The sequence below is a fragment of the Artibeus jamaicensis genome, unplaced genomic scaffold (assembly GCF_021234435.1).
Source record: "Artibeus jamaicensis isolate MK-2021 breed Jamaican fruit bat unplaced genomic scaffold, CSHL_Jam_final scaffold_1964, whole genome shotgun sequence".
Lineage (NCBI taxonomy): Eukaryota > Metazoa > Chordata > Mammalia > Chiroptera > Phyllostomidae > Artibeus > Artibeus jamaicensis.
In genome coordinates, this window is record NW_026522030.1 from 44,435,283 (window position 1) to 44,456,085 (window position 20,803).

General features: G+C 40.2%; 1 protein-coding gene across 1 annotated transcript in view; it reads left to right on the top strand.

Moving 5' to 3' along the window:
* The window catches only part of UHRF2 (ubiquitin like with PHD and ring finger domains 2), a 98,481-nt gene that overhangs the window by 14,649 nt on the left and 63,029 nt on the right, over window positions 1–20,803 (top strand). Inside the window, exon 3 of the mRNA XM_037156748.2 lies at window positions 13,948–14,207. Coding sequence (XP_037012643.1) covers window positions 13,948–14,207 — 260 coding nt within the window. The remainder of the gene's footprint in view (window positions 1–13,947; window positions 14,208–20,803) is intronic.

Consider the following 20,803-nt stretch of genomic DNA (forward strand, 5'->3'; position numbering starts at 1 on the left):
GTGTGGGGAAATTTGGTGCAGTATGCCTGGTGAGGCAACCCGGTGGTGGTGCTGATTAAAACTATTATGGGGATTAGTAGAGGTCCCCCCTTTTTAAAAGGTGTTTGTGTCTCTTGAGGGGGGAAGGAAATACGTGTTCTCCCAAGCAAGACTCATTTCTGGGAATAGGTATCCCAGGGAGCATCACCCTATCCAGTTTGGGAGTGGGGTCCAGTGAGCATGTGATCCACAAATGTAGTATATTCCTGAGGGTGGGTATAACTCTGCAAACGTGTTGTGAGTTGACTCCATATACTTTCTCTCAATGTGCCCCAGTTCCCTACCTTTCTAACCCTTGAGCCGCTAAAGATGCAATAAGCAAAGGTCTAGGATGGGGGTAGGATCTCTTGTGACTTTTTTTTTAATGTATTCAGTGAAAATGGAACCCCAAAGTATCCACTTTGGAAAATATCCAAAGTGGAGAGCTATGTTTTGGTCTTAGTAGAGGGTGGAGCATTTTTGGGATTCTGCCCTGCCGAGGAGGGGGCCCATTTCTGAAGTAGCTTTGGTGGACCTACCTGTACATAAGCAGAGCTAGGGTTAGGGAGTATGCCATTGAGGACAGTAGGTTGTTGGTATCAGATGTAGAGGTAGGCCTGCATCTGTTCTTTGTCTAGGGGGAATGGGTAGTATTTTATGACTAGAGACATCTGAAGGAATAGAAAAGTTATACTGACACTTGGGTCAGGGAAGCCAACTGGGGTTCCTGTGCTCCTTTGACTTGTGATACAGAGGGATAGGTAGCTTCCAGAGGGTTAATGATATAAGAAAACACTGGGCCCCAGGAAGGATGCCATTTGGGGATGGAGCACCCTGGCCATAATGTGGTCTTGTATCTATTAAGAATCCAGGGGCCCCGAGGGGGGGGGAGGGGGAGAGAGAGAGAGAGAGAGAGAGTGTGTGTGTGTGTGTGTGTGTGTGGCTGAGTCTGAGGTTACAAGAAATAGTTCCCCAGTGGGATGGTGGTAGGGGTTGGACATATCCCCAGCTGTGTGTATAAAGGCAAAGCCAGTAGGGGTAGCTTAGTTTAAGGGATTGGCAAAGCAAGCTGCCAGATCAAGGGAGGTTTTAGACTGACCTAGGCAGAAGGATGGGGGAAAGGATACTAGGAAGATGCCAGTTAGGGCTAACTGAGCTTGAGCCATGTTTTAATCTGTTTTGGGGAGTAGTCCTGGAAATTCTTGCAGAGAAAAGCATTCTACAGAAAGGTAGTCATCCTCTGTCATGATGGTTGAGGGGAGTTGAGCAAGGAAATGAAGGACAAGGGAAAAGATGTCTGTGGAGTTCCCGGAGGTATTGAGGAAGTTGGTAGAGAGAGAGGAGGAATGGGGTTCATTAATCTTTAGGGGATATTAAATTGTAGAAGTTGTCACCTAGAAATTGTAGGCTTATGATAATGACCATAGTCAGGAGAAAGGCAAGGAGAAGGCAGTCTAAGGTTAGGGCACCATAGGTACTTAGCTGTTTTGGTCTTCCTCTGGTGTTTCAGTGAGTCAGAGGCATGTGGGATTTTAGGATGCTGGAATGGAACTGGGGGAGATTAGACTTTGACAAATGACAAGATGCTGGTTTCAAGATGCTCTTTCACCACAGCAGGTGGTGAAGAGTTTCTGAACCTAGAAGAGTGAATTCGTTGAGAGTCCCTGTAATTTGGCAGTTGTGGGTGTGGTGAGGAGGACCTTCCCAATGAGGGGCAAAGGGCCCCTTTGATTACAAGGGAGTTTTTAAAAGCATGCTATCCCCAGGCTCTAGGACAGTAGAGGAGTAGAGACTGAGGGTTGGAATTAAGGCTGGGAGCTCAGCTCAAGGTTGTAAGGGTGTCCCTGGTGGAAGGGGGCTAGCCTCAATGACGTGGGTGGAGGATACAATAGTGTATCCAGCCCTGCACTGACCTGTGTTCATGAATGAGCTCCCATCTATGAACCGGGTGTCTTCTAGGGAAGAGAGAGGCAATTCAAAAATATGTGGAAATGGTGTAATGATGGGGACAGGAGTTCAGTGTAAGAATGTTGCTCTCCTGTGGTTTCTGGTAGGGGGAAGAGTAGTATAGCAGGGTTTACAGTGGTGCATCTAGCTGCTCCTACACGGGATGCCTGGAGTAAAGTTAGGAAGAATTGCTGTAGCCTTGAGGGATGTGGGAATTTTTCTGCCTGATTGGCAATTAAGTCTGCTATTGTGGGGGGGGAGTGGACAGTTACAGGTTGAGAATAGGTAAGTTTTGGGGCCTCTGTAGTAAGTATGCTTCTGCAGCCAGGGCCCTCAAGCATATAGCTTATCCTCTAACTGTAGGGTCTAGCTGCAATGATAAGTAGACGATTACTTTGAGGTCAGGTCCTGATTTTTGTCCCAATAACCCTAACCCTATTCCTTGCCTTTAGTCTGTGTAAAGGATAAAAGTCTTTTCTAGGTTAGGGAGGGCTAGAGCCACAGCTTCTGTTAGGGCTTTCTTCAGCTCCTCAACTGGTCGGCAGATTGACTTATTTGGTGGCAGGATCTCATTTAGTAGGCCCTTGGCAGCATCATATAGTGGTTTAGCTATGAGGCCAAAGTTGGGGATCCAGATTTTAAAATATTCGGCCAATCCAAGGAAGGAAAGGAAGTCTTGTTTAGTTGTAGGAATTATGGAGGCAGTAAGGGTCTTCGGGGATGATCTCTCTGTATTTGGGGAATAGAGTAAATCCTAGATATATTACTGATGATTTGGATAGTTGCGCTTTACTGGGGGAAACTCAGTAACCTAATTCTCCTCAGCAATTACGGAGTTGGGCTGTGTATGTCTGCAAGTCTTTTAGGATCAGGCTTCAGAGTAGGAGATCATCAGCATATTGTAGGAGGGGGTTGATGGGGAGAGATCAGTGGCTTTAAGATCCCTATCCAAGGCTTGCCCAAAAAGTTAGGGACTGTCTCAAAATTCTTTGGGTAATACTATCCAAGAAGTTGCTGGTAGATGTGGGTGCCAGGGTCAGTCCAAATGAATGAGAGGAGATTTTGAGATTCAGAATGTAAAGGAATGGTAAAAAATGAGTCTTTGAGGTCGAGGACAGAGTAATAGGTAGTGTTTAAAGGAATAAGAGAAAAGAAGAGTGTATGGGTTGGGGACTACTGGATGGAGGGGAATAATAGCTGGTTGATGATTTGTAAGTCCTGGACTAAACAATAAGTGCCATTGGGCTTTTTTTTGACTAGAAGAATGGGGGTGTTGTATGGGGAGTTTGAAGGTCATACTAATCCTGCATGAAGAATCCTGCATGGCTTATGATGGGTTTTATTCTTTGTAGGGCCTCTCATGCTAGTGGGTATCGAGGTTGTGCTGGAAAATGGGAAGGATCTTGGAGTGAGAGCCAAGTCGGGAGTTGATGTTTAGCTATAACAGGAATATCAATATTCTAAACTATAGGATGTACTTCTGTGGCTGGGAGGAGGGAGCAACTTGTGAGGTTTGGAACTAGCTAGAGAGAGCAAAAAGAGCCCTTGAGGATTTGAGCTTTAAATTTGCCTGGGAGGTCTCTTCCTAGAATTGGTGTTGGGCAGCAAGGAAATAAATATTAAGGCTTGTCTGTCTAAAGAACATGTCAGAGGAGGAGTAGCCAGGGGTTGAGAAATTACACTGCTGACCCCAATAATAGAAATTAAGGAATGAACAGGTCTTTCAGAATATTTGGGAAGAGCATAGTAAGGGTGCTGCCCCCCCCCCATTCTCCCCGTCTGTTAGAAAGGATATTGGCTTACCTACTACTGACAGCATTACCTCTGGCTCTGTTGTAGAGATGGTCGCATGGCCTATGGCAGCTCCTGAGCACCTTCAGTCTTTTGCTGCTAACCCCAGTTGGTCTGGAAGTTCAAAACTAGGGGTCTGGTCCAAGTGGGTAACTGATATCCCCTTGCCTTGAGAGGCTCCAGGGGCAGTTGGACTTCCACTGGCCCTCTAGTTTACAGAGAGGACAAGGCCCCGGTGGAGGCCATGGCTGCAGGCAGCACCTGGGCCAGTGCACTGGCTTGCTACATTTAAAATAAGTTCCTGGGGGAGGCTTTGTTTTCTCTTTGCCTTTGCTGTTGAGTGGCTCTTGGGTGTTTTAGTGTTAAGGCTAAGAGCTGGTAAGCCTGACAAGGGAACTTGGCCTTTGCCGCCTCTTCTTTCCCTCTTTCTTTGTGCTCATTCCTCGTCTCTATTGTTAAAGACCTTAAAGACCAGGTTCATTAGTTCAGTTTGTCTAGTCTGGGGGCTAGCACCAAGTTTTCGAAGCTTTTTCCTTATGTCTGGGACTGACTGTGAGATAAAATGCATATGGAGAAGTAGGCTGCCTTCTGGGGAGTCTGGATTTTAAGTTAGTAAACCATTGGAGGATGTCCTGGGGAACAGGACAGAAAGGCTGCAGTTTTCATCCAATCCTTGTGTAATTTCCTTAAGTTTGTCATAATTGACTGCCTTACTTGTTTAGGACCTAAGACCAGCAATTAGGCAGGTGATCATATGACTACAAGCCTGCCTGCCTGGTCTCCCCTCCTGATAATCCTGGTCAAGTTCTTCACATGGGATGGCAGTAGCACCCACTGGACTATTATTAGGGTCCTGACTGTTTAAAGCGTCTGCATGGGCCTGAGCCGCTAACCAAACTTATTCCTTCTTCTCTAGGAACAGGCAAGTGGAAAGAATGATGTAGAGATCCCTCCAAGTAAGGTCATAAGAGACAGTAAGATATTCACATTCCTTAATAAAGTGTGTAGGGTCAGAAGAGTAGGATCCTAATTTTTATTCAACCTGAGAGAGCTCAGAGGGAGAAGGGAACAAGGACTCAAATTGGGTCCTGGGGCCTAGTGACTTCCCTAAAGGGGCACGTACCCAGGGGTAAAGGGTCACCCCAGGACTGTGTTCAGAAGAGTGAAGGAGGGAGGGATAACTGGGGCTGAGGTGAATGGAGGAATTGGGGAAAGAGTCAGGTTTAGGGGCCGTTGGGGGTGCCGTACGGATGGGGCATAACAGGAGCAAAGGGAAAAGAGTGATTGGCAGGACTGAAAGTAGGCTCAGAGTCAGTGTGAGGACTTTGGTAGAGGAAGTTAGAGAAGTAGGACTTGGTAAGAATAGGCTTGACAAAGGGAGGGGTGTCTTTGCAGGTAGAAAAATGCCTGAATATAGGGTATTTCACTCCACTTGTTTATGTGATGAGAGAAGTTGTCAAGATCAGTAAGAATTTGAGGGTTAAAGGACCCATTTTCAGGCCAGATGGACCCATTGTCTAATTTATACTGAGGCCAGGCATTATTATAATAGAAAAATGAGCCTCTTCAGTCAGATTTTGGACCTTAGATTTAATTTCTTAAGGTTATGAAGGAGACATCTCAGTAGAGTGTCTCATGGAGGGTAGAATTGAGAAGCCCCCATACTGGAGATAAAGGAAGGTACAACGTGTTCCTTAAACCAAGGACCACTGATGGGCATCCCCTCCTCAGGGTGTCCAGGTCCACGCAGCCAAGTGGAGGAGGCTAAGAAAAGGGCATCCCCTGGACTCAGTTTCCTTGTGGGTCCAGGACCCTCAGGCAGCTCCTTACTGGTGAGATATTTCTGGAATGTCGTCCTGATCCTGGACTACAGTGCAGAAAAGGGAGAACTGGAAAGGAACAAAGTCTTATTTCCTTACCGTAAGAGATTTGCCGGTATTGGGTTTTCCCAAGTTCTTGATCTGGCTCCCAGGTCTCCAAACCTTGTCAAGACAGGGCTAGAGACTTCCACCAAGATGGAGATGTAGATGGAGGAACCACCTTGCCTCTGTGCACAACCAAATCTAAGAACTATTTTTAACAACAATCACAACCAAGCCACACGGAAAATCGACAATATGGAGTCCAAAGACATCTAAATGCTCAGCTAAACCGGTAAGAGAAGCGAAACCAGCAGCGGAGCAGGTTAGCAAGAAAAAATTCCTGGGTGGTGCGCGGAGTGCAAGCAGCTGAAGGCGCTGATCGGGAGCTAGCTACGGGAGCGCACAGGGAAGAGGCGCGGCGGGCTGTCTGTGGTCGGTCTGTCGGTCGCGCATCTGCGTGCGGAGAAACCAGTGAGAAGGGAAGCCTGCGCGGAGCAGCAGGCTCGCACAATTCCAATCGGATAAACAAGATCGGGAGCGAGTGCTGTTACTGGACGGGCTGGGCTAGCGGAGAGGACCGCCATTGCCCCTTCTCTGACCACGCCCCCACACACAGCGTCACAAACCAGCGACCTGGGTTGCCCCATCCCGGTAAACAACTAAGGCTTGGCTCCGCTTAATTAACAGCACGAATAGACCAAAAATGGCTCTAGGACAACTCAGAGCCCCAGAACCGATAGATCTAAGCAATGAAGAAATAGCCAGTCTTTCAGATGCACAGTTCAAAACACTGGTTATCAGGATCCTTACAGAACTGGTTGATTTTAGTCACAAATTAGAGAAACATATGGAAGCTAAACTAATTGAAATGAATGGTAATACAAAGGAAACCAATAGTAGTGGAAAGAAAATTGGGACTCAAACCAAGGGAATGGACCAGAAGGAAGAAAAAAATGATCAAACAGAGAAGAATGAAGAAATAAGAATTCAGAAAAATGAGGAGAAGCTTAGGAACCTCCAGGACATCTTTAAATGTCCGAATTATAGGGGTACCAGAAGGGGGAAAGGCACAGCCACCAGTGGAAAACTTATTTGCACAAATAATAAAGGAAAATTTCCCCAGTCTGGCAAAGGAAATAGACTTCCAGGAAATCCAGGAAGCTCAGAGAGTCCCAAAGAAGTTGGACCCAAGAAGGAACACACCAAGGCATATCATCATTACATTAGCCAAGATTAAAATGAAGGAGAGAATCCTAGAAGCAGCAAGAGCTAAGGGGACAGTCACCTACAAAGGAGTTCCCATCAGACTGTCAGCTGATTTCTCAAAAGAGACCTTCCAGGCAAGAAGGGGCTGGAAAGAAGTATTCCAAGTCATGAAAACCAAAGACCTACAACCAAGATTGCTCTATCCAGCAAAGTTTTCATTTAGAATGGAAGGACAGATAAAGTGCTTCTCAGATAAGACCAAATTCAAGGAGTTCATCATCACCAAGCCCTTATTATATGAAATGTTAAAGGGACTTACCTAAGAAAAAGAAGATAAAAAAGATGAACAGTGAAAGGACCGCAAACTCACAGTTATTAACAACCACACCTAAAACAAAAGCAAACTAAGAGGACAGCTAGATCAGGAGCAGAACCATAGAAATGAAGATCTCATGGAGGGTTATCAACAGGGGAGTGGGAGGAGGAGAAGGGGGAGAAGGTACAGAAAATGAGTAGCATAGACAGTAGATAGAAAGGGGGAGGTAAGAATAGTAGGGGAAATACAGAATCTAAAGAATTTGAGACACGTGTTCATGAACTAAAGGGGGAAATGGGGGGAGGGGTATGCAGGGTGGAGGGGAATGGAGGGGGGGAATAGAGCAAATGTAATGGCATAATCAATAAAAAAATTTTAAAAAAAAAAAGACAGGGCTAGAGGGTTAGTCCACGACGAGCTTCTACTACCTGCTGCTCCCCTAGTCCCAAGCCTCAGGAGGCTGGAGATGACATCTCGGGTTTCTGCACTGGAATGTTAGGTAGCTGAAATTGCTAAGAACCCAGAGCCAGAAAAGTCCAATTAAGGGCTTTTATTCCAGGTGGGACACTGTGGTGGCAGACCTGCGGGAGAGGGTAGAAGGGCTTTTAAGGTTGTAGCAGACCCCCAGGGGAAGGTGAGTCACCCCAGGGTGAGCTGCTGATCTGCTCCAGGTGTCCTGGGTATCTGATCAGAGAGGGCTGATTCTTTAGAAAGCTTGGAGGAGAGGGCAGGGGGCAGTGCGGATTCAACTGGCTTCCAGCAGGATGCCACTGGCTGTGCCTCAGTTGCTCCTGATGTGGGGAATCTCGTGGTCAGGTATTTAGTGAGTGATGTGTACCTTCTTTGTTCCAGCATAGGTAGTGGCTTAGGTGTTTGTCCCCATACTTTCTAACACTAAGTATGTTATTTTATAAAAAAGCTGAGGTTGAGACAGCTTAAGTAACTTGTCCAAGGTTATACCTAGTAGGTAAAAGACAAGGAGTTAAACCTGGGTTTATCTGTAGAGCTGGTGTGTTTTCCACAGGACATAAAAAGTGTCTAGAAGTATTATCCTCCCTTCCCACCCCCCAAAAACATTATACCAGCACATATAGTACATCCTCAAATATTTGCTATTGGTATTGTTTTATTTTTAATGATTTCTCTTGGTGTTCCATATTTCAGGTTATCTGGTGGGGTTATCAGGTTATCTAATTAGGGTTCATTCTTGGTGGTGTACGTGCTCTGGCTTTGGACATACTTTTTAGTATCTACAGATGTATATCTGTAGATATATTTGTCAAGTACTTGGACATGGAAGACTCTTCTCTAAATGTGGCTATATTTTTGACATGAATAAATTCAGATCTTAGGCTTAGATTGATATGATTGGGCTTTCTTCTCAAACTTGGGACTTGTTAGCTCAAATACTTTTGAGGTGACCCATGAATCCTGTGGGGTTTTGTGGGGTTTTTTGTCCTCTTTTATGATGTTTTATCATCTTCTGGAGTGTTGGCTTGTTAGCTGAGGATAGACTTTCTATTTTAGGGCTAGGTTGGAAGAAACAGTAAGCAACTTGTCTGTGAGCCTGTCTTTTGTATATACAAATGAACCAATCCAGACTCTACAACCCCAGCTACCTTCTTTATCTAACTCCTACATACCAACAAATATTCCTGTGCTCTAACCATGCAGGGTCAGCTACCAGGCAACTAGAGACCACCCCTATAGCCCAGAGCCTGCCAGTGTTATTCAGTATTAGCGGATCATAAACCATTTTCCATGCCCTGCCTTTTGCATGGAAAACAGCAATAGTCTCTGGACAATGCTTTCCATGCTCCTCTGACTTCTTACCAAACCTGGTGTTTCCCTTTTTGGCCCTGCCTGGAATGCTGTCTTCTCTTTGGAAATGCAAGTAATTCTTCCAGTGGCATTAGCCTGTCTGTGTTGTCAGTTACCTCCACAAATAAAAGTCTATAGGTACATTTGAGATTCCCTTCCTCCCACACACACGTATTGTTTTCCTTTTTATCATTTTGTCTGTTTTTTTTTATTGCTCTTTTCTGACTAATTACTTTTAGATTTTTTTCCTTTTTTAAAAAATAGACTTTACATTTTAGAACAGTCCTAGGTTCAGGGCAAAATTAAATGAGTACAGAGTTCCCTTACTGACACATGCTTATCCTTCCTCATTATCAACCTTACCCACCAGAGTGGTACATTTGTTAGAACTGATGTACCTACATTGATACAGCATCACCCAAAGAACATAGTTTACATTAGGGTTCATTCTTGGTGGTGTACGTGCTCTGGCTTTGGACATACTTTTTAGTTCTTAATTCAACTGGATACCAAGAAAGTTACCATGGCAGTATCCTCTGTTTTCAAGTGAATCATACAGGTTTAAGTATTCTCTTCTGAACTATCTCTTCAAATCCCAGGCTTTACAGAAGAACTTAAACCTCTTGTAGGCAGTTTGATCCATTCAAATTTGGCATACATATGTCTGTGTAATGTGCAGAAAGTTGATTTTTGAATTTTAAAGCCTTTTTTCTCAGTTTATATGCATTTCATGAGTGGTTATACTTAATAGAAGAATTTGTAGTTCTTGTTTCCAGTTATAAATCAAGGGTTACTCAAAAGAATGCCTTACCTTTATGATAAGTTCTCTCATGTATGATATTTAAGCGGTAGCAGTATTTTTAGATTGACTTGGGTTTCAGTTAACTCTAATTGTATTGTCAAATACTAAGATACCCAGACACTAGATCTGCATGCTAGTTTCTTTCTGGTTTTAATTTACTGATTTTTGGAGAGAAACATTGATTTGTTATTCTACCTATCCATACTTTCATTGGTGGCTTCCCATATGTGCCCTGACTGGGTATCAAACCCAGAACCTTGATATATCAGGACAACATTCTAACCAACTGAGCTACCCAACCAGCCTGCATGCTAGTTTCTTATTTTTGATAGGCAGATTACATATTTCATTTGTACCTTATACTGTTCCTCAATGAGGTTTATGTTCAATGTATTTTTGCTGTGACTGTTTTCATACCAACTATGCTCCATTCTCTTCTAGAATAATAATGTGTAGTGCTGTATGAAACATCTTACATTTTGCTGTGAAAGAGTAGTAGCCTCAGTTTATTTTCCCAAGTATGATAGACCTTAACATTGATTATTTTTTTGTTTTAGCTAGTGTTGCCTGTAAGAAATTAAAAGTCTTTAAACTGGACAATAGCTGTTAAAAAAGAAAAGAGCCTGTGTCTGTTTAATGCATGAGTTAATTTATGCAAAATATACCATGTTCCATCTCTATTCTTTGCAATGTTTAGCCTGATTGGCCTTTAGGTCTTTTCCTTTTCTTCTAAATTCTTCATTCTTAATGTCATATTAAACTGTGTCTTTCAAGGTGTTTCATTGCTACCATGTTCACAACTCTCAATTGTTTTGGACAAGTGTGGTACCTCTTCTGGTAATGATAGTTAATAATTTTTGGTTTTGTCTGTATGCCCTCTGTCTTCTATATTAGTTTCATGGTTTAAAACCTTTTTATATTTTTAATCTTTTTCTGAGTTTGTCACTTAACCTTTGAAGTTCCCATTTACCTACTTTGTCATCTTATGGCAAAAACATAAACTTCAAGGTCAAGATGTCTTCAAATCATAGCTTTACATTTTATTAGCTTTCACTGGATGGAACAAGTTAACTTGTAAGCCTTTGTTTCCTTATCTTGTAAAATAGGAATTATTAATTATTACAGTCGCTAGAGTTAGCCAAGCCTAAATAAAGGAGCCTTGCATAATATCTGACAATGGGTATTTTTAGTATATACTGCCCCCTTACCTCTGCCCCATTTGTCAGAATTCTTTTGGATACCTTAAGTAATCTCTTAACACCCTCAGGAGGAGATAGCTTGACTAGGTGATGATCTAGTATTAGTGATGCCATTTTCTTTCTTTCTAATAGGCTTTTAAAAAATAATATCTTTTATTAATTATGCCATTACAGTTGTCCCATTCCCCTCTTCATTCCCCTCCACCCTGCACACTCCCTCCCCTACAATCCCCCCTTTAGTTCATGTCCACATGTCATAAGCTCTTCAGCTTCTACATTTCCTACACTACTCTTGCCCTCCGCGTCTATTTTCTCCCCACCTTCTGTCTATGCTACTTATTCTCTGTACCTTCTGCCCCCGACTCCCCTTGTTGCTAACATTCCATGTGATCTCCATTTCTGTGGCTCTGCTCCTGTTCTAGCTGTCCACTTAGTTTGCTTTTGTTTTAGGTGTGGTTCTTAATAACTGTGAGTTTGCTGTCCTTTCACTGTTCATCTTTTTTATCTTCTTTTTCTTAGGTAAGTCCCTTTAACATTTCATATAATAAGGGCTTGGTGATGATGAACTCCTTGAATTGGATCTTATCTGAGAAGCACTTTGTCTGTCCTTCCATTCTAAATGAAAGCTTTACTAGATAGAGCAATCTTGGATGTAGGTCTTTGGATTTCATGACTTGGAATACTTCTTTCCAGCCCCTTCTTGCCTGTAAGGTCTCTTTTGAGAAATCCGCTGACAGTCTGATGGGAACTCCTTTGTAGGTGACTGTCCCCTTATCTCTTACTGCTTCTAGAATTCTCTCCTTCATTTTAATCTTAGTTAATGTAGTTATGATGTGACTTGTTGTGTTCCTTCTTGGGTTCAACTTCTTTGGGACTCTCTGAGCTTCCTGGACGTCTATTTTCTTTGCTAGATTGGGGACGTTCTCCTTTATTATTCAAATAAGTTTTCCACTTACTGCTCTTCCTCTTCCCCTTCTGGTACTCCTATGATTTGGATGTTGGAATGTTTAAAGATGTCCTGGAGGTTCCTAAGCCTCTCCTCATTTTTTTGAATTCTTGTTTCTTCATTCTTTTCTGTTAGGTTGTTTCTTTCTTCCTTCTGGTCTACTCCATCGATTTGAGTCCCAGTTTTCTTTCCATCACTATTGGATCCATGTGTATTTTCCTTCATTTCGCTTAACGTAACCTTCATTTTTTCATCTAATTTGCGACCAAAATTAGCCAGTTCTGTGAGCATCATGATTACCAGTGTTTTGAACTGTGCATCTGATAGGGTTGGCTATCTCTTGGTTACTTAAAAGTATTGGCTCTGTGGCTTTAATTTGTTCTTCTGTTTGAGCCATAATGTTTTGGTCACGTCACACCTCTTAACCTGTGGGGGGCGGAGCCTTAGGTGTTCACCAGGGCAGGTCAACCCAGTTGCTGGCTTGTGACACTGAATGTGGGGGCGGGGTTAGAGAGGGAACAATGGCACTTGCTCTGCTCTCCCTCAGATTTCAGTCCTGTCTGCTGCTTCCCATAAGCAAATTGGGCCCTTCTGTGCTGGTTTCTGGGTGGGTGGGCTTGTGTACATTCTAGAACCCTGTGGGTCTCTCCAACTAACTCTCCTATGAGCGGCACCTTTTCAATTGGTGCTTTTAGGCTTTATTTCCTGTTGCTGGGGCCCTGGGTTGCGAGGTCTGTCTCACTGCCTGGTTTAGTCTGGTTTATCTGCGCATGGATGTGTCTGCGGTCAGCCAACTGCCTTGCGTGCCTCACTGGGTCTGCTCGCTATGCCCAGGGTCTGCTAGCCCTTTGCTCCCAGATCTTCCAGCCACCACCTTTTCCTGCCATGACCCCTCTCCACCAGCCACTGATTCTACTCTTACCAGTCTGGATGAATGGTTGTCAGACTTCCATTCAGTTCAATTTTCTGTCTGTTCTGTCTAAATCTTTGTTGTCCTTAATTTTGGTTGTGCGAGGAGGCACAATGTTTCCACCTACACCTCCATTTTGGCCAGAAGTCTTAATAGGGTTTTTTAAAAAGTTAAAGGGATGTCTTTTGGTTATTGCTCTTGAAAGGACTTTAACCTTTTTTTTTTTCTCCCTTAAACCAGCTTCCATATTGTAACTCTTCACTTCTGGTATACTGCTTTTCCTTTTATTATTGCATCATGTAGTTCTGAATAATCGACTAGACTTAACTACATCTGTTTTACACCTCATAGCTCTGTCCTTTTTATATTTTACCTTTGTTTTGGGGTTGTACTAAATAATGCATTTACTAGTGAGTTACTGGTAGAACTTACCCATTTTTTTATAAAGGATTTATTAAATTCTTCCCTTTATATATGTGCACAGTTCCCTCATTTTTTTAGTTTTATTTTCTGTTTAATACCTTATTGTTAGTTATCTTTGGGATTCAGAAGAAATCAGTGGGACAGATTAATAACACAATCATAACACTTTGAAGTCCTGTTTTTTTGTTGGTGACATTCTTATTGAATGACTTGGCAGAACATCCTTGGGTACATAAGAATTATATTTTTTAAAGTCACATGTAGAGCCCTGGCCAGTGGTTTAGTTGGTTGGAGCATCCTCCCATGCACCAAAAGGTTGTGGGTTTGGCCCCCATTTGGGACATATACAGGAGGCAACCAGTCAATGTTTCTCTCTTACATCATCAATGTTGCTTGCTCCTCCCCTTCCTCTGTCTCTAAAGTCAATAAATATATCCTTGGGTGAGGATTAAAAAAGAAAAAAGTCAATGTAGACATGGGAGTAATAAAGAAAACAACTGTTTCATTGAAGAAAATTTGGAGTAAAGTTAATTTTTGTATTAGTATATAAAAGATTTACATTATAATACAAAAAATAGTTTTGATCTAATCTTTGAAATTAGTTTAAACATGAGTAGTTGCAAATATTGTAAACCACAATAACCATAAAATAACCTGAGTTATTTTAAAGTTTTTGAAGCACTAACTAATTTTAAACTCTTTTTAGGTAAATGAATTGGTGGATGCCAGAGATGTCGGCCTTGGTGCTTGGTTCGAAGCACGTATACATAGTGTTACCAGAGCTACTAACGGACATTCACGTGGCAAAACTCCACTGAAGAGTGGCAGTTCTTATAAAAGGACTAAAGGAAATATAAATCATAATTCCAAAGAGAACACAAATAAATTGGACAGTGTACCCTCTACTTCTAATTCAGACTCTGTTGCTGCTGATGAAGACATTATTTATCATATCGAGTATGATGAGTAAGTGCTCATGCTATTGAGGAATTCATTCATGTTTTTGTTTATAGAAGCAAAACCTTCTATTTCAAGATTGCTTTCAAACAATAGTCTTTTTGAAGAAATCGTTGAGGGGTCTGTTTGTTTTATTTAGTGGTTGTAATATAAGGGCTTCGTAACACTGTTATCTCTGGCTTCTAGGTGGTTTGTTTTTGGTATCCTAATACCTGGCTTAATATAGAAGTAAGGGTTTCTCTTTGTTTCTTCCTCTATAATCTTTTTAATCTATATTTTAATAATATTTTAGAAAGTGTATAATAACATTAGTATAATACCTATTAGAGTGAGATTGAAATATTTTTAAGCAGCTTACTATTGAGATAATTCACAATTTATTCATTTAAAGGATACAATCCATTGGTTTTTAGTATATTCACAGGGTAGTGCATTACTACATGCTGATTTTAGAACATATTTATCTCCTCTACCTCTCCAAAAACATACGTAGCAGTAACTCTTCAGTTTCTCTCTCCCAATGAATTGTTTCTAAATGCTTGTATGAAGACAGTACTAAGAACTTACCTTGATTCTACACTGAATTATTTGCTTTACCTATTTGCAAAGTCTTAATATAAAAGTTACTGTTGTGACAGATTTAGTATTTATTTGACACAATAAATGGACTTAAGTTCTCAGTCAAGGGACATCTTAATCCGTATGCAAAATACTATGCTACCAAATCCTTGTCATGTATAAGAGTTCAAGATCCTAAAGTGGTTGTGATTTTTCCTACCACAAAAATAGTATAAAAGTCTTTGGTGTTCACTCAGATTTTCAGGAAACCTGAAAAGGGATCAAAGGTAGATCCCTTTAATATTTACTTTTCTGATATTTCTTCAACGATTGTGGCTAACTTGACAACAAGGCTTGTTCAAATGAGCTATCATCCTGCTTTTTACCATAGTAGGTTGTAATAGAAATAATAACCAGATGACTGTTAAGATCTGAGATTGGCCAGGACTGACAATATTGGTAGATTGAAGCTGGAATAATTTGTGTGTTATTAGCAATCAGCCTCAGGGTTACTGAACACCATTACAAAGAGGCAAGAAACTATAGTGTGGGGGCCTTTAGCTATCTGTATATTTGCTCTCAACAAGAACATTTCGCGATTTGAGTTTTGTTTCTTGAATAGAATAAATAACTAGGAAGACCTAGGGTCTGATTCTGGTCAATAAAGAAGTTATTGTTTGGCAAGAAATATTGTATAGAATGGCACAGCATAGAAATAGGGTAAAAAGCTTTAAACACTAAATGAACTAAGGTTTCTTAAATTTTTCATTTCAGAGGCCCTTAGTTTTGGAGTAAGACCTTCCAAGGTGTAGGTCTGAGTTTCATATAATAACAGAGCTCAAATCACAGTACCTAAGTGATTTTTTAAAAAAATCGCTTTATGTTGTTTATTGTTTTTTTAAATGAGAAAGAAACTTGATTAGAATGAATATTGGTAAAAGAGAGTAAGTCCAGTATGCATGAGAGGACTGAAATTATCTGTCCTAAATAATTTTTCATGATGGAATTAAATGTATCATTCAATGCTGGCAACTTAAAGATAATGATGGTTGAACTTTCCTTTTTTCTTTTGTTGTTCAAGTATAGTTTTCTGTCTTTTACTCGCATCCCAGCCCACCATCCCAGCCCTCCCCGCCCCCAGTTTTGTCCATGTGAACTTTCCTTAAGAAATAAAAGATAACAGAAACTTAATGGTAGGTAAATATTATTCTCTTACTTTCATTATTTTTTTATTGTTGTTCATTTTTTTCTTTAAAAAGAGAAAAGGATCGATCCCCTGGCTGGTATAACTTAGTGGGTTGAGCACCAGCCTTCTAACCAAAGATCTGGTTCAATTCCCAGTCAGTGATTGGTTCAATTGAATTGAGCTGGTTCAATTCAATTCGCTTGCCTGGGTTGCGGGCCATGTCCCCAATTGGGGGCATGCAAGAGGCAACTGATCCTTGTTTCTCTTATATGTCAATATTTCTCTCCCTTTTTTCTTCCCTCCTCTCCCCTTCCTTTAAAAATAAATAAATCTTTTAAAAAGTAAAGAACTTTATAAAATTAAGCATAAGATAAACAAAATAAATGAGCTTCTAGATAAGAGTCTAAAATTAAAATTTTAAAAAAAAGCCTGGTGTGAGCACCTAGAAAGAAACATGGTGACCCAGTATAGATGTGATAACAAATCCGATTAAAGTTTTATTCCTTGTGGTTATTAAAAAAGTAAGTTAGAAACTATAGTAAAGTACATGTTCACTTTGGCAAGTTATTAAACAAGTTCTTCCTTGGATGGAGGATGCATTGAAAAGAGCTTTTGGAGTGTATGGCTTAAGCAGTAGAATTAGAGATTTATATTGAGTAGTAAGCTCCAAGTGGGTCAATAGAATGTGGCTATCAAATAGTTCTATTGTAAGGATATTTTATCGGAAATAGGATATTTAGAACAAGGCTAGTGATGCTACTGTTTTATGAGGCTGGTTATTCCCTACTTGGAATGTTTTTCTTCTCCCATGCTTTAAGAACAGTATTAATACAACATTGTGCATCTTCAGAGTAGAGCCCAAAATGTGATAATGTAAAACCATCATGAAGAGTAGCTTAAGGAACTCTAAGTATTTAGCTTGAAAAGATTTGGACCATGATAGATTTCATATTTTAAAAGCTCTGTTTTGTAAGTTTCAGGATAACCTAAACTTTCTACCAGTTAGATCTCTAAAGAAAGAGAATGGTCTGCCCTGAGAAGCAGCCAATAAATATACATTGGCCATCTTTAACCACAGGCTGGGAGAATCAGTAGAGATGTTACATTGCAAAGAAAACTTTTTAAAGTTGGAGTGATTGGATTAGGTGACCTCTTAGTTCAGTATAACTTTTACTTCCAAGGCAGTATCTCTCAGGTACTTTTTTGTGCTTTAATTTAATGAATAGGCTTTAGGTACTTATAGCGTATCATACCATTCCATTTATGATACTGATTAAGTATTCTTTTTTTCATTCAGTGAACTAACTTCATTTTTCTTCTACCTAACGTAAGCTGAAAGTAACCTTTGAAAGTAAGTTGAAATTAATCTGCTTCATTAATAATGACATCACCAAATCTCCAAGTATAGTAGTGCAATTTGAACATGTCATTGAACCAAGGCAGAGAAATATCAAACGAGGTACCAGGGAACTTGCCTCAGGAATTCTTTTAGGGTATACAGTGTTTGTCAGTTTAAAATGGCATGGTTTAGCCCTGGCTGGTGTAGCTCAGTGGATTGAGCGCAGGCTGTGAACCAAAGGGTTGCTGGTTCGATTCCTGGTTAGGGCACATGCCTAGGTTGCAGGCAAGGTCCCCAGTGGGGGCCACGTGAGAGGCAACCACACATTGATGTTTCTGTAACTCCCTTTCTCCTTCCTCTTTCCCCTCTCTCTAAAAATAAATAAATAAAATCTTAAAAAAAATAAATAATTGAATTTAAAATTTAAAAAAATGGCATGGTTTAAAAGCTATTTCATAGTGACCTACAGAGCTAACATATTATCAGACCAGATGAATTCTCAATCTTTGTAATGAGTTTGTTGTTGGCCCAGAACAAAATAAATTAGGTACATACACTCATGCATCTTCAATTCCTACTCTAGATAGATCAGACAGTTAAAAACACTTTAATCTCTGAGGAATGGTAGGTATTACAGATTTATGATATATTATTTCTAGGTAGAGGGGTTTCAAAAACAACCCCCCAAAAGTCCAAAATCTAGTAGTGGACATTGTTCTAAAATATAAATGAAATAAATTATTTCATAATTTTTCTCCATTTTTTTCTCTCATAATTATAAATACAAACATTAAGTTCATAAAGAGATTTGTTTGAAATGTTTTATGATTGAGTTTTACTGTTTGCAAGGGTCACTGTAGATTGATTCCTTGATGAACAGGGACTAAGTTATTGAGTGCTTCTTATGAAGATTTTGTAGTTTGTCGATTGTAAGGCCTAAATTAAGCTTGTCAACTTTGATTCACATCTTGATGCAAAAATATATATATAAAGCAGACATAACATCAAAGTTTGTGGGACAAAGTAGATATTTGTGGGATTTTTTCATGATTGCTATTACATACCACTCATCTTTTGTCACCTTTGTCTTAGCAATACTCTTGTGTTTTTATAACTCAGCCAGCCAAGGAAGTACTTGGGGAGAAAGAATTGACGGTAGGAATGTTATATTTAGACTTTAGAGATTTAGATTCCAAATGATTTTTAAATCCTCTTTAAGGTTTTTTAAAAGCACCTTATTAGAGGGCATTCACAACTTGGCTGGGAAGAGAGCTTTTTTCCTCCCAGAGTTGTCATTACAGGGGAGAGACAGTGCTTGATTGAACTTGTGTTTTTAGTGGTATTTTGGACAGAAACAAGGGACAGGGAATTCAGAAATGGCAAATGTCAAGGTATAGTACAGGCATTTAGAAATCGTGCAGTGGTTAAATGATTAATTAAAAAAGATTGAGAAAACATAGAATTTTACCTTATTTCATAGTAGTAAGCTTATACTGTGTAGCTTTCTGAAAGTTGTATTTATTCCTATCAATTATCTTCTCTATAGTTAAGATATTTAAAGTTTAAAAATTTTCTCCCTGGCTGGTGTGGCACAGTGGATTGAGCACCATCCTGTGGATGCAAGGCTTGCTGGTTCTATTCCTGGTAGGGGCACATGCCTGGGTTGTGGGCCAGGTCCTCAGTAGGGAGTGTGTGAGGGGCAGCCAATTGGTGATTCTCTTTCTCCCTTCCTTTCCTTTCTCTCTAAAAATAAATAAGTAAATACATTTTGAGGACTCTGAACATCTAAATTCACAAAGCTGTGACTGGTCTTATAAGAGGAGAGATCTAGAAGGCATTTTGATGGAGACATGATGTTGACTGAAGGAAAGAAATAGAGTTGGAAAAAGACAGTGATTTCCTTAGTGTTTCTCATAGGTTATATGTCTGTGGCATGGCTTCTAGCAATTAGATTATATTAAATCTTGTATGCCAGACTCTGAGCTTTTACATGGATGCTTATGTAACTTTAGCACAAATGTTAATTACATTAATTCTTACATGAAGAAGCCATGCTTAATTAAGTTGCCAAAGATCACATCTATTAAACAATCTGACTCCAGAGCCTGAGAGTTAACCGATATGCAAAATTGCCACGCATTGTAAACATGGCGCTTGTGATCAGTAGCAGCCCACAGTTATGTTGTCTTCAAAGGTCAACCATTTTGTATGACCTCTAAAGACTTGCTTTAGACTTTGAGATTTAAAGACAGCAGCACACATACAACTTCTTCTCTTGAGTTAAACTAGAGTTTCATAAGCAGCTGAGTCCACCCTATTGAATATTCCTTTTCCTGCTTTTGTACTAAGAAACTTCTGTTCTTAGTGGATTTAGATACATTTGAATTACCTACTAGTTCTCAACACTGACTATACAGGATCTGACAGAAGTAAGACCTGCTTGAGTGTGGTTAGTAGGGTAATAATATGAGTGTAATAATTTATAATTTTAATTTGAACATCGCACCTAAAATGTCATATGGTGTGCTTCAGTGTGCTGTTGTTATGTTACAGAATCACGTGCTTATGGTTTTGTAATAAGAGATTTTTGTAATAAAAAGGGGGGTATTTTTGCCCAACCTTGTATATCAGTTTTCTAGGAAGTTTTAAAAAATATCAGTGCCTATAGAACCTACCCTCAGAACTTCTGGTATGATAGATCCGAGGGACCTCCAAGGCATTTGGGATTGGTGTTTTGAAAAGTTCCCTTGTGCTTCAAGTGTGCAGCCATGATTGAGAGCCACTGCCTTAGACCAGTGGTTCCAAAATTATCCTTGGCCAGGACCATCTGCATCACTTGTTATAAATGTGAGTTCTTGGGCTCACTTCAGACGTAATTAACCAGTCTCTGTGGTGGCCCAGATAATCTGTGTTTTAGTAAGTCCTCCGGGCAATTGTGATGCACACTCAAGTTTGAGAACCACTCATTGAGATTGTCTTTGGCCCAGCTTTATCAGTCACGTGCTACTAAAGAGCAAAATGGCGAAAAGGGGTTGATAGTTTAGCTAAATACAGTAAATACATTAAAGGCTAAAGATGAGTGTAATACCTGACAAATCTGAGTGTTCATCTTTAACTTTAGTACTTGTCTTGGGTGGCTTATGGTTTGATCATTTTTCCGTTTTGTTTTCATATAGACAAAATTATTTGAATTAAGTCTTTTTCAAAAAGAAATTATATTTCATTCAAGCTAAATGATTTGTATGTGACTTTAAAGGAGGGATCCATTTTACACTGTGTATTTTTGTACTAACTTTGTACTAACTTCATCTGTACTAACTTTGCATAGAAAGCAATGTCCATAATGAGTTTATGGGGAATTTATCTATTATGATGTGTTAGTATACCCTTGAATGGGAGAAAATACTCTGTAACAGATGCATATTTGTTCTGAAATCTAGTCCTAGTTTTCCTGTTAAAATAGGCTCTTAAATATACCAGTCATTCCAAGACAAGCTTTCTGAATTTGACAGTGTTGAACAA